Below are 13,702 nucleotides of genomic sequence, written 5' to 3' on the forward strand. Positions count from 1 at the left end.
GTTCTACTCTAACAAACTACTGCTAAACAAGAGAAAGTCTTACAATATGCTTTTTGGCACTAGATTCAAGATCCCAAACTCTGATGAATGGCCTATTACTTATCTTGATGGTCACCATTGGAGGAGGTAAACAAATATAAATATCTCGGGTTATGGCTTGACTCTCAGCTATCCTTTAAGTTTCACATTGAATTCATCATCAAGAAAATAAACTGTATTTTGGGTCAACTTTATCGCTCCATCAACTGTTTCACTCTCCAAACCAGGAAAAGGATTGTCTCTCAGCTTATTTTACCAGTAATGGACTCTGCAGATGTAATTTATCAAAACACGTCAGAAACGTATCTTCATTCTATCAATGTCATCTACAATAGCCTGTGCAGGTTTATCCTAAGATGTCCCGACAGAACCCATCATTGCTTAATGTACGACTCACTAAACTGGCTATCACCTAAATCTAGAAGGCATTTTCACTGGATACTGTTTATTTTTAAATGTATTTACTTTAATTATCCTCTTTATCTTAAACAATATCTGACCCCATACAGATCACAGTATAGTCTCCGTCACACAGACAACCCCTTTTTCTCTGTTCCTAGAATACATAAAGAACTTGGACGTTATGCCTTTCAATATAAAGCCCCCTCTGACTGGAATAATCTACCCGTTTCACTCAGATCAATTTCTTCTTCTCATCTCTTTAAGAAATCTCTCTTAACTCATCTGCAAACACACTGCTCCTGCTTTTAGTTTTGCTGTAACCGTGAAATTATAGTTGGTGTTGTGCTATAATTTACCTCAAAGGCATTTGCTAAAATTTTTGTGTGCTCTACTTAAAATGGGTCTGTGTTTCTCAACTTGTTGCATACAAATACTATACATATACCTGCGTCCTCTGGGGGGAGTGGTTAGGTTGGGAGAGCTTTTTGTATTGTTTTGTGTATGTCTGTGTCACTTTGTTTTTTCCTTTCAACATCTGTATTGTATTTGTTGTATAATATTCTATAATGTCTGTGTTTTGATGTTTCTTCTAATGTTTTGTAATGTCTGTACTGTATGGGTTGTCTTGCAATGTTCCTGTCTTGTATGTATCTTTGTTTGGGACCCCCTTAAAAACGAAATGATCCATCTCAAGGGGCTATCCCATCAATAAATACATTTAAATATAAGGGTCACTACCCATGTGCTCCCTGGAAAGTCAAAGCATGCCGCTTGATTAACCCAATGAGTATCTTTTGAGCAAATCCTTCTCCACCAAGTAAAACTGTATATCCATTTTACAATAAAATGGTAAAATATATTAGAGTATTCCTGAGTGAAGCAACATTTGAAACTCATATTTACCAATATCGATATCATGCCAATAATATCCTGCATCCATAGTTTAAGCTGTTGAGAAATAGTTCCGATAAAAATCCAAGAAGTTAAGAAACAGCATTTGCCTGTAAAGATTAATGTGGTGTAAGTGTGTTCAACCTAGTACAGCATTATCTTGTAATCCTAAAATTACTTTAAGATAGTGGTATTCAAACTCTTCATTTGTAAGTGAAAAAATGTATTTAAGATCTGATAAACCTCAATTAAATAATAAAACTGTGTCAGATAATGCTATGAGTCAGTGGGGAAGTACAAAATAAAATCTTTAAGTCAAGACTGCTTTTGTAAAATGAGACAGAGAAGAGTAAAAAGTGAATGAAAGCAGAATACAAAAGACCTACTTGGAGTTAGCTGGTTTCTTAAGTACAGTTCAAGGAGAAGGAATAATAAAAATGTAGATTATAACTTACAAATTCAAACTTCTAAAGTCCAGTCTGAGATTAAAAAGCCAAACATAAGTGCTCTTTAAATCAGAGCTTAGATGAACAAAATATGTGGAATAAAGGAAACAGGCAGAGCCTGTTCAATGTCTCTACAATGTCCTCACTCCTTTTCCTTTTCCTTTTTTACTCACTGATTCACCCTTGAATGAGATATGAAGGGGGAAGAATTCAAGGACACCCTTCTATTACGTAAATCAAGACGTCATCTAATGCAGTATCAGTTTATGATGACAAATCCTCAGCTAGCTATCAGCTGCTCTCCACTGCCTTTAGCTGTTAAGATTTTCCTTTCACATTTACAGGGAATGCACCAAAGCACAAACGCTGCTTTAAAGCATGCACCACAATCACAACTATCTAAGTCCCAATTAAAAACTTTCTTGTATATATTTTTTCATCAACATAGTTGCAATCAACTACTTTTTACAGGAGTTAATCCCAAAATCTGGTTGCAAATGAAGCAAGAAAGAAAACATTACGACAAATCTTCTTGTACTATGCCAGGAAATAAGCTTTACTAAAAATAATTTGCTTTAAATCCAACCATGTAAGAGGACATTTAGCCGCTACACCACTTATCCCCCTCAGTCAAGCAGCAACAAGAGTTTGTATGCCAAATTGAAGCGAGTGGCCACTGTCCTACTTTTGATACTCCTAATGGGTCACATTTGTGTCAAGTTCCTCCGGTGTGTTTGAACTAATTCAGTCCGTACATTCCTGCGTGCAGCATCATCAGTCAATGAGAAAGTAACACCTCTGGCTACCTTTAAGTAGTATTTCACATACAAACTACAAATGCATGTGGCAGTAGCATCTTATACTGCTGTATATTTCAAGTTCATCAATGTATGCTTGACATTTTGGTGAGATCTGAATCTGTAGTTGTTTTCAAGGCTTGATGTCAGTGGTGACATTTAAGTGAACTGCATGATGTTTAGCTGCATTATCAACATCTAATGGATGATGGAGAAAACAGTACAGCTGCGTTATGTAACAGAAGACCACCAACAGATGTGCTACTTCCTTTAGAGGTGAAAATTAAGACAGAGAAAAGTGAAAACTGCTGGTAGATAGAACAAACAAAAGGCTGAGTGTGTTTGACATTACATCTCAAACTCAGAATTTGAACAAAAAAAAAAAAAATTCATCATATAGGGAGCAAGCATAGTCTGTATCTTTATAGGATGTTAAAAAAACAAAACAAAACAAAAAAAAAACAGGTAGGTGTTCGACTTAGGCCCCGTCCACATGGAGATGAATTCAGGAGTATACGCAAAACATTGTTTGTCGTATCAGCGTTTCATCCACACGGAAACAGCGTTTTGGGAGGCCATAAGGGCTACTTTTTGAAACCAGGTCCCAGAGGGAACAAATTTGTAGACACTGTGTGGACAGGCAACCACATCTTCCTGAAACAATTACATTGTACATAGGGTAACACCTACGCCGATGCGCAGTCGAACCAAAACAACAATGGCGGATTACAGGGGTGTGTTAGTGCCGCAGAAGCTATTGAGCTTATTATGGCTTTTACAGCAAAATCTGATGCTCCTTTACCACCACCGTGAACAGCATACACCACATGTTTTTAAACCTACTGTTCTGCGGAGAACAATCAGAAGGGCAACCAGAAAAAAAGTTTGCGGCAGTTTTCTGTGATCTTCTTCTCTCTTTTGGTGCATTTCCATGGCAGCAACACAGCACCGTGTACAGGCTTGGCATACGCACTACAGCGTTTCCAGTTGTTTTCAGAGGTTCCGTGGTTACACAGATATTTCCTGAAACGGTCCCGTATTTACAGAAAAGAACTGGAAATATATCATTTTTGTCTGCGTGCGGACAAGGCCTAAATAACCCAATTATACTATGACTACAACTTAAATGAGCGGAGTGTTGTGGAGCATCACAAATTTAGACTTAGGTGATCTAGCAGGATGTTCATTTGCCTGCTGATGAATGGTTTCTCTTTTGGAAGTCCTATATACTGTAGAGACTATATATGTGCACACAAGGGATGGTATAATGACTCTGAAACACACTGGCACCTTGATATGATTAACACTGCAGACCTATCTAATTTACACTGTGTATATTTTTAAGTAAAACTTTCCAAATATTCTTAAGTGCCCAGCTTTGAGATAGCAGTTTCAAAGGGGATCTAAACCTTTCTGATTCTTCCCTTTTCAACTTAAATTGAGACAAAAATCGGTTTACTTATGGCTAATGTAAACACAGTATTCACCGGCAGATTCCTAGACTGTTTTCACGTGTGTACTTTCAGGAGAACTGCCCCTGAAATCTTCCCAAGTTGCTTGTTTACATAGCACCTTCCAGTGGCTGACTATCCCTGTTGGACTGGGATAAGAGGGGCCAGGGGGGCAGGAAATCTGAGGGGTCAGTGGGTCAGTACATGGCGTTAAAAGACCGGCCTCGTATTAGCAGACAAAGCAAGAGAGTCAGCTGCCTAAGGCTCTGATGTGATTTTTGTCTTTAAATTGTTGCTCCCTGTAGTTTGACACATTCATATTACCAACATAGGAAGAGAACAGAACACATAATAAAGCGGTGTAAGCACAGAGATCATTGTGGTTAGGAAATGTACATTCTTTGGTTTGGAGCCGGTTCCATAACATAAACACCATCACCCTAACCCTGAATTTTCCTCAATATTTCCAGCTGTGTTCACACTTCCTACCTCACACAGAAAAAATACAAAAAGGCAGACTGTTTGCATTTACACATGCAGCTCACCCTGAAAAATTCTAGATATTTTTCAGGAGTTTGTTCTCTCATTATATCACATGTTTAAATGTTACCCCTGTATTGTGGTTTTTGCAATCGTTTGGCCAGATAATTGAAAGTTCACACCGCAGAATCAGCAGTTGATGTCCTTTAGTGGTCTGTCTAATAAATAGTAGTAAAAGCTACCAGCTTCTGTTCTCAGTTTGATAACTCCCTGTCAAACAGATTCACTCAACAGTGACTCACACAGGAGAAAATGGCTCTTCTATTACATTTAATGAACCTTACTTCCGTGACCTAGATGGTCTGCCCCCCTATGGTGTGGGGAAAAAACTGTATTTACCACGACTCAGTGCATCTGATATGTCTCACCTCTTGTTGCTCCCTGAAGACTCCATGAGAGCAGAATCCTTGCCGTTACCGTTGGAACTGCCCACAGATTCATTGCCATGGGATTCATTGCCATGCGACTCATTACCATGGGATTCAGTCCCACTCCCACTTGAGCCGCTGCCACCCATCTCTACGTCCTCGTGTAATGGGGGGCGTGCCCGCTTCCTGTCATCATGTGGGGAACCCGGTGAGGCTGGGTGCTCGTGGCTGCTGTCGCTCCCCTCAGAGGCCAATCCCAACTCCGCTTCCAGTTCAACCCCATCCTGCCTGCCACAACCCTCGCTGTAACTGCTGGCCATGCGGTGGAGTTGGCTGATGGAGCTACAGGGAGAGTGTTCCTCTTCCTCCGCCTGGAAGCCGACCCTTTCACGGCTCCGTTCACACCCCTCCAGGGTTGAGTACAGGTAGTGCTTTGGATCACTGTCCTCCGACATGGGACGAGCCAGGGGGCAAAATATGGGAGATTAAGTTACCTTCCACATGGCAATGCCATGAAGTGCATGGCAGTAGGAGGTAAATGGAGTTGATCCCTCTCGGTGGGGGTGCAGTCTAAAGAAGGAAAGTAAAAACACAGGCACTCAGACAAACCATTTATAATACTTTGGACTAAAATTGGCAGCAGATCAATAGTAAAGAAATATTCCTGAATACGAAGCAATCAATAGGAATGAGCACAAAAAGCATAAAAAATACAGTACACTTTGATCTCATCAGTCTGTGCAGGGCTGGATCTAGGCATTTTAAAAGTCAGTGATGAAGGAAAGGGCACAGCAGCATAAATGATTTGACCTCTTGTTGTGTGCTAACACACACACAACAACACAAACTGCCACACATACATGAAAACACACAAACACTGCAGCGGTTCATCCATCAAAAGCTCTGCACAGTAAATAGGCCGCTGTTTGCCCTTTCCTGGTGGACTTAAGCCCCTAACCGGTGTGATCTGGTTGAATTTTTCAAGAGTTTTTTCACATGAAAGGTGAGTCTGTAGAGATGAAAACACTGAAGACAGGACACAAACAAATCCTTCACCTGGGCAGGAGTAAACCACCATAAGGGCAATTTTTGACCGCAGAACAACAAATGTATCTTAAATCATTAGTAAAAAATAAGAATTCCCTCTTGCCCTTCACAAGTCATCTAATGAACAGGTAGGATGTTTCTCTGGGGAGAACACTGCTCTCCCTCACAAAAAACAACATTATCATTAATGCAAAGGCTACAGGTCCTGCACAAAGACATGGTAAACTGGCGTGTTGATGCATCGCCCATTGCCATTTAAATTTAAATTATATCAACAAAGCCTTATGTAACACAGTGATTTGCCCCCAATACACAAAAAACACAAAAAGGTCAGAGAGATCTCATGCTTTGTATCAATTAAAGCTGTAAAAGTTTCCAAAACTTTCACACTTTGTCAACAGCTGTTTGGTATACATCTCTGTTATTCAACTGATTGATGCCTTAGGTGGTATTGTCAGGGCTGAAACTTTTCAGAACTACATCTATTTCATTAGATAGATACTATTGCTGCAATAGTACTCATACTCACATCAACATTTTGGTGCATGCAGTCATATGGTTGGAAAGTAACCCACCACTGAATATTACAGATGCACAACATTCTCAGCATATCTGTATCAGTAGATACTAGCTTAAACAAGTTAAATATCAGCATGAAAATGTTTGCAAATTTTTATAACTGATACATTGACTGAATATATTTATGACAGTTTTTAATATTGCAAAAATTTCCCGTCTCCCTCTCTTTTTAGAGCTGGCATTAGTTTTTGCAACGACAGGCTATGTGCTGAAATGGTGCGACTAACACAGAAGGGGTTAGCATCTCTAACGATGTGTCTGCCTGCTGAAGGTATGTTTAAACTGATGCCACATTCCAGGATGTTGGATGAAGCTGGGTGTGGCTGTGACTGGCGGTCACAGGAGTGTAAATACCGTAACTCCAAGATTTTATTATTGAAATTCACTGAGTATTGTAGCTTGTCTAATGCTGAGTAAATGTGAGTACAAACTTTTATTTTTAACAAGTTAAACACAATAAAACTACTCAGTAAGTATGTTGTTGGCATGCCTTTCTTTTGTAAGAGCCATATCAGGGCCTCCTGTGGCACTTAGTCATGTGACCACACACTTAATAAATTAGAATCATAGCTGTGAAGCCCAAACCTCTTGAAAATCCCTATTTTCAGGGAAAATTTTAAAACGGCAGTCTTTTTTTAACCATTTATTGATTGTTATTGTTAACACTATATTTTCAAAGATGGCATTTTGCCTTTTTACCTTTTTTAAGAGGAAGAGAGAGTCCAACAGAGAATATGGAGATGACACCACACAGCACTGTGCTGGGCGATGGCCACCAGATTTAGGCCTTGTCCACACGGAGACGAAAACAATATATTTCTGTTTCATTAAAAAAAAAAAATTCTATAAACAGGGGATCGTTTCAGGAAATGTCCGTGCAAGCACAGAACCACTGGAAACGACTGAAAACTCTGTAGTATGTATGCCAAGCCTGTGAGTGGTGCTGTAACATTGCCATGGAAATGCACCAAAAGAGAAAAGAAGATAACAGTCAACTGCCTCAAACTGTCTCATGGTTGCCCTTCTGGTTGTTCTCTGCAGTGGATGTAAGAACATCTAGTGTATGCTGTCTGCAGTGGTGGTAAAAAAGTGTCAGATTTTGCTGTAAAGGCCACAATAAGCTCAGTAGCCTCTGCAGCACAAACACTACCCTGTAATCCACCATTGTTGTTTTGGCTGGACCCACGGACTATGCTATATATGATGTAATCGTTTCAGGAAAGATCCGGTTGGCTAGCCACACAGAGACAAAATGATAAAATCTACAGATTTGTTCATTCTTGGACCTGGTTTCAAAAAGTTGTGTTTATGGACTCTCAAAACGCCACTTCTGTATGGATGAAATGCTGATACGACAAAAAACTTTTGCTTATACTTCTGAATTCGTCTCCACGTGGACGGGGCCTTAAAGGAATACTTTCAATTTGTTTATAGTTACCTGGCACTTTTGATTACCACCCTGATGACTCAGCAGTTGCATATCTGTACATTGGTAACTACCTTGTGTTTGAACTCTATGCCAACATTTTGCATTACTTTAAATGCTCTCACATTATACCATGCTAGAGCATGCTTGCATGTGTACACAGTCCAACACTGTAGGTGGCAGTATGCACAGAGCTGGTTTGCAAATCTGCCAAAAAGAGGACAGAATTAGAGGCAAACAATGCAACCACTTAGGCCATGAACTGAGAGTTGTTTATGTCTGCGGGCAACAGAGTCCATCTTGCTTTATGAATTTACTTTTCAACATATGTGAGATGCCAGCAACCGCCCTCCTTGTATTTCCACATCAACCTTGAAGCTCAGAAGATGTAACGGGCCTGTGCTACGGATACAATGGGTCTGAGGAGAAAGGAGACATTTAGAATTGCTCTGGCAACTCTACTTACTGACTGCAACTTGCAATCATCCTTACAGTAAGTCATAACAGACTATTTGTTGACTAGATTTCTAAAGGGTGACAAACTGCCAAACTGGTGAAAGATGTTTTGTAGTTATGATGGTGCCATGAAGTAGTTGCTGCAATTCCCTGTCACATATTGGGTTATGGTGTCATTAATATCTCTTGCTGAGCAGGAGTCCAAATGAGCTGTGCCAAAGATCACCTCCCCAAGTGGACTTGGGCCCAGTGCCCGAGTACGGTATGTTCACATTCACATTGACCAAATGGAACCTGGCTTTGGGGTCAAGTGTACTCTGGAGGAAAGTTTCTGCTTACAGCTCTAGATGGATCTGGATGCCACACTGTTTTGTAAAAATATGCCATGGCGTAAAGGTTCAAACTGTCGATTTTGTTCAGCAAAGTCCACAATGTGTAGTTTGTGTGCAGCTGTATTGCTCTTTTATTACGATCAGGTTTGTATCCTTGCTGAGGAGTGTTTCCAGTCTAACCAGCACTCAATGTTAATGGTAACACTAAATGTATACTCCCCATTTTCTTAAAATGCAAGATTATGACCTAAAGAGGAAGAAAAGCAGTTAAAAAGCATGGTGCTAAAACTCACCTGTCTGTGTTGTTATGTATTCAAACAAGTTCAGAGTAGTGAAGTGACCATTGCAATACAAAATGACAAGGGGGGTCACATCACATTAGGTCTCATACAGTGTGTGGCGCTGGGAGCTGCACCCATTTAAAGAAATGACGGTGCACATCTCAGTGCTTTATACTTATATATATGTCGCCCTGGTATAAAAGCCACAGCCAAGATTTTAGATGAAAAATTAGGTATTCACTGTGCAGCTTATATCTGGATTTTATAGTAATTTGGCTCTTAAAATCAGCCCAAACCAACTGTAGATATCAACTGTATGGAGAAATAAATTTGTGGACCAGCAGACCTATGTCATATGAAGTCTGTCTCTTTGTTCATTCGTATTCCTTAAACATCAAGTGTGATTTAAGACTGAAGTTTTAGGTCTAAAGTACGCATTCAAATATCAGTATCATTATCTGCTAAAAGAATCTGCATATATCAGCGTGTTGGATATCAGCAAAAATCTGATATTGTGCATCCATAATAAATACTACACGGAACAAAATGCATCTTGCACTTCTGTCAACTTGAAATTAGTTGCATAAAAGTAGAATCATGCATCCAGTAGTTTTTGTTGAAAACTGAACTCTTAAAATATGACCCCAAAAATTAGGCACAAACCAAACTCTGACCTCTATCAACCTTTGCACCCCTATTAGGTGCATAACAGTGCAATACATCCATCATAAACTCCTGCACACAATCAAAATTGCACGAAAAGGTTTGGCCATGTTTCACTACCAAAACACTGTTCATGTGAAATTGACAGAAAACTGGAGTCTGCTTACAGTTTCTCATAACTGAAAACAATAGACTATCCATAACAGTGCGCAAATGGCATATCTTTCTGTTGTTGTGGTATTAAGATCGGTTTAAATATTGTTTAATTTTCAGAAGAGTTATAGCAGAAGTTTAAAAGCCTGGTATTACTGACAATCCTAGTATCGATACATCAAATGAAGTCATTACATAAGTCACCTGTTACATTCCTTAGAAACTTTATGGCAGTTCATCCACACTATGAATACAGGATACATTTCACTTCATGTGGCAAACAGCAATTAGATAACATCCACCAGAATAAACTTACATAAAACATACCAGAGCATTAGTTTTTACCCAGACTACAAACTGAACCTCCCCCTCCTCCTACAATCTCCATAGCAGAATAGAAACAATTTGAGTTATTTATGTCCCTTAATGCCATATTAGGAACTACTGGAAACCAGCACAGGAGCCAAAACCAAATTATTTCATTGTTTCCCTGCCATCCAATCCAACATTAAGCTGCAGCTATTTATGTAAGAGTGTAAATTCGGCTGCCTGTCTATTCTTCACTCTTTACATAAGCCGTTTTACATAACTTCTCCAAGTTTTAAGAAAGGGTTTTAAGTTTTTAAGAAATACAAAAAACCTAGAAGACTTTCAGTCCGCCCACGCACCCACTGACACCTAAGAAAATGACCCACTCCCAGGTTTGACCTAGGCCACCGCCAAGCGATCAAAGGGAACTTCCTATTGGCTGCTGCAATAGCCAATCAGATTAAGAAGGGAATGACAACAGCTTGGAGTGATGTCAGCCAATAAGGAGGAAGTAAGGGTTAACAGCAGGTTAAAACATGTCAGTAAAAACAATAAAGGCTTATTATTAGCTGACTAATGACCACAACTTTAAAAGTGACTTATGTTTGAACTCATAAAAACCACAAAATGACTATCAAACCAGCATAATACTTCATATTACCCCGTTTCTAAAACTAAAAAGACGTATGGAGAAACATTAAAGCTTTGGTTTGCCAACAATGAATGACATAAAATATGTATTTTTAATGGAGCAAAACAATTCACTTACACAACATGCCTGAGCCTCTCTTGCGTGAAGAGCTTTGTCATTGATTTGTAAGATAGAAACTATATCCTATCATGAACGTATTCAGCCCTATCTCCTCCACAGTTCGCACAAAAAGCCATGGACACTTAATATTGCAAATGATCCAATCCATCTTAAGTATATCTGAACAATTTCCTGTAGTTTTTTTCTAACAGTTTTCCAACTAAGAGTATACAGTATGAATGAGCTTACCAGAGGCTCTTTTCTTGATGAACAAAGCAGAACAAGCCAGCAGACGAGACCATCATATCCCTGAAATAAAGCGTTATCCTCAAGTCTTCCTAAATGTCCCATACGCAAACGTACAACTCTGAGCTGAAGAGCAGAATGACATAATGAAACTGAACTCCCTCTGCCCAGCACTGTAGCAGTTAGAGCGCTGATACACCCAACACACTAGCACAGATCTCAGACATTATACAACGCTGCTCCAGTCACATGGATTTGGCTTCAGCAGTGGTAGCCCTGTTTCATAAAACCACATGCTTCACTAGTATCCAACCACAATCTAATGAAGAGAATTCTTGAATGAAATATAAAACAGAAATTGCATGAGTTAGGAACAGAATTAGCATTTATGATGATAATGAAAGAATGGAAACCCATTATCATAATTTATATAATCTAGCTAGTTACAAGGAAAGTGTTACCTTTAATGGATAAAATGACAGAAGAAACAATCATTTTGGACTAATAAGTATTTTCAACTACATTCTTACGCCAATATTCGTTAAAAAGATTAAAAAACAATGGGTTACATCACAGCATCTGTCACTACACTGTACTACTTTTAAGTTATTTCATTATTTATTACATATGAGTCATGGCATAGAAATAGCATTTACCAAAACTGCTATAGTATCATCTAAAAGCATTCAATTCAGTTGTACAAGCACACCGACATACAAGTTAACTAAGCAATAGTAGCAAGATTTAATCACTTTACCAGAAACCCCCCAAAAGCAGTCAAATAAAAGCCTCATAATGGTCAAAATGTATAATAAAAACAGTGTTATGTCTACTTCTGGTCATGCAAGATAAAGTTAAAGCCTGAATATTCACTTAAATCTCACTGAAAAGCAATGAACTATAAAATGTACATTGTGAAGCTTCTAGCTACAGGTAGGGTACAGTATAGCAAGGCAAAACAGATTTTTGTGTAAAGACAGTAGGCCTCAGCACGGTAGGTAAGACAAAAACTCTCTTATTACTCATAAATTTCACTTAAATAAACGAACATTGTAGTTTATTTGCTGGAAATGCAGGTCATATTTTGAAAGAAAGCCAATTTTCCGTCTAAAATATGTGAAAAACGAGCACATTCAATGTCTCCTATCCTGTTGGTGAGCCAGCCAACTGATACTGAAAACTGGCTTAAAGCTCATTTTTAACGACTGGCATTATAGTCAATTACTATGTTTTAGCATAACTTGACGTTCTAACAAAATTTGACGATATACAATCGGAAAATGTGATTTAAAGAATATTTTAACAAGAAAAAGCATCCCTTCCCCCATATAACTCCAATTGACCTGCTATTCAAAATCCTCACACACGTTGACCTGCAATCCACTGCACGGTACACTGACACAGTTATGTAAAAGTAACAGTTTCACTTAAAACCCGCCGGAAAACGACAGCCTTTCGGCTACCGGCGGGCCTTTTCACTAAAACAAACATTGTCCCCGGTCTACGACTGAAAATAAAGCCTCAAACCGATGTATTTTATTATAAAAGTCCAAAAAGTAGAGCAATCAGAAATTTCGCGCATGCGCACATCGGACTCAGTTATGCAACTTATTTTTTTTTCCGCTCCTTTATTCTTTCTTTCTAAAACGACAGCGCAAAATATGACCCAACCAACCTGTTCTGTAGACCAAAAAATCGCCTGTCCAGTCGTTCTTGGTGTCAAGAAGAAATAAAATCGAGAGGTGGATAAAATACTCGGTAAAATCCTCTAGCATTCCTCAATGGGCGACGGGAGTCAGACGGGTTGACACAGTAGTCAATGGATCCTCCCCAGCTCTCTCCGGCAACGGCCTACTAGCAAATCGGCGAGCTTTGCGCGTGACCTCAATTCAGACTCCACCTTACGCGTGTCCTGATTGGCTGAAACCTACTGGTTTCCATGGAGAACGTGACGAAATTGCAATAACAAGAGCTCATTGGCCCAGAGAGCTGTCCATCGTTTTATATAAACAAGCCATCCACTGCACGTGGAATTCCATGTTGTGTGAATCGTGCAGTGTGAGACCGGCTGGTTATGACGACGAAGTGGCCAAAACAACGTATCGAGTGTTGAAATTACATAAATGCAAAAGTCCGAGGAGGAAACAAAAAAGAAACGACCCAACAACCCAAAATGTCAGTGGTAAAAACTCTTTATTTCCCCCGGCTCTGATTGAGCTTACGTAGCGCGGAAACACGGATAATACAGCCATAAGTATGCCGTTTAAAGTGAACGGTCCTACAAGTTATTGCAACATCAGAAATCACACCTTTAAACCCATATATATGTTAAATATATGTATAACTCTTGTGTAAACTCAATGGAAATTCAGTCTTGAGATGACGGGGCAAAGTCGTCTATGGAAGAATAGCTGGACTTCATACTGTAGCAAACTGCGTCACATTTCCTTCAACAGCCGCATGGCACGCGTGAGTTGTCTTCTCTTATTTAACCAGAAGAAAAGCTGTCAATAAACCTGATGGCT

At 39.3% G+C, this 13,702-nt stretch overlaps 1 protein-coding gene across 2 annotated transcripts in view; it reads right to left on the bottom strand.

Moving 5' to 3' along the window:
* The window catches only part of LOC121526424 (period circadian protein homolog 2-like), a 32,293-nt gene extending 19,277 nt beyond the window's left edge, over window positions 1-13,016 (bottom strand). The window contains exons 1-2 of one of the 2 annotated variants that reach the window (XM_041813005.1): window positions 12,853-13,016; window positions 4,935-5,504 (exon numbers count right to left, since the gene is read on the bottom strand). In XM_041813005.1, the coding sequence (XP_041668939.1) occupies window positions 4,935-5,389 (455 nt within the window). In that variant the 5' untranslated portion in view covers window positions 5,390-5,504; window positions 12,853-13,016. Of the gene's footprint in view, window positions 1-4,934; window positions 5,505-11,180; window positions 11,373-12,852 lie in introns of those variants that run through there. The other variant, XM_041813014.1, reaches the window with a different exon arrangement.
* Window positions 13,017-13,702: the final 686 nt, after the last annotated feature.

The sequence above is a fragment of the Cheilinus undulatus genome, linkage group 2 (genome assembly GCF_018320785.1).
Source record: "Cheilinus undulatus linkage group 2, ASM1832078v1, whole genome shotgun sequence".
Taxonomy (NCBI): Eukaryota; Metazoa; Chordata; class Actinopteri; order Labriformes; family Labridae; genus Cheilinus; species Cheilinus undulatus.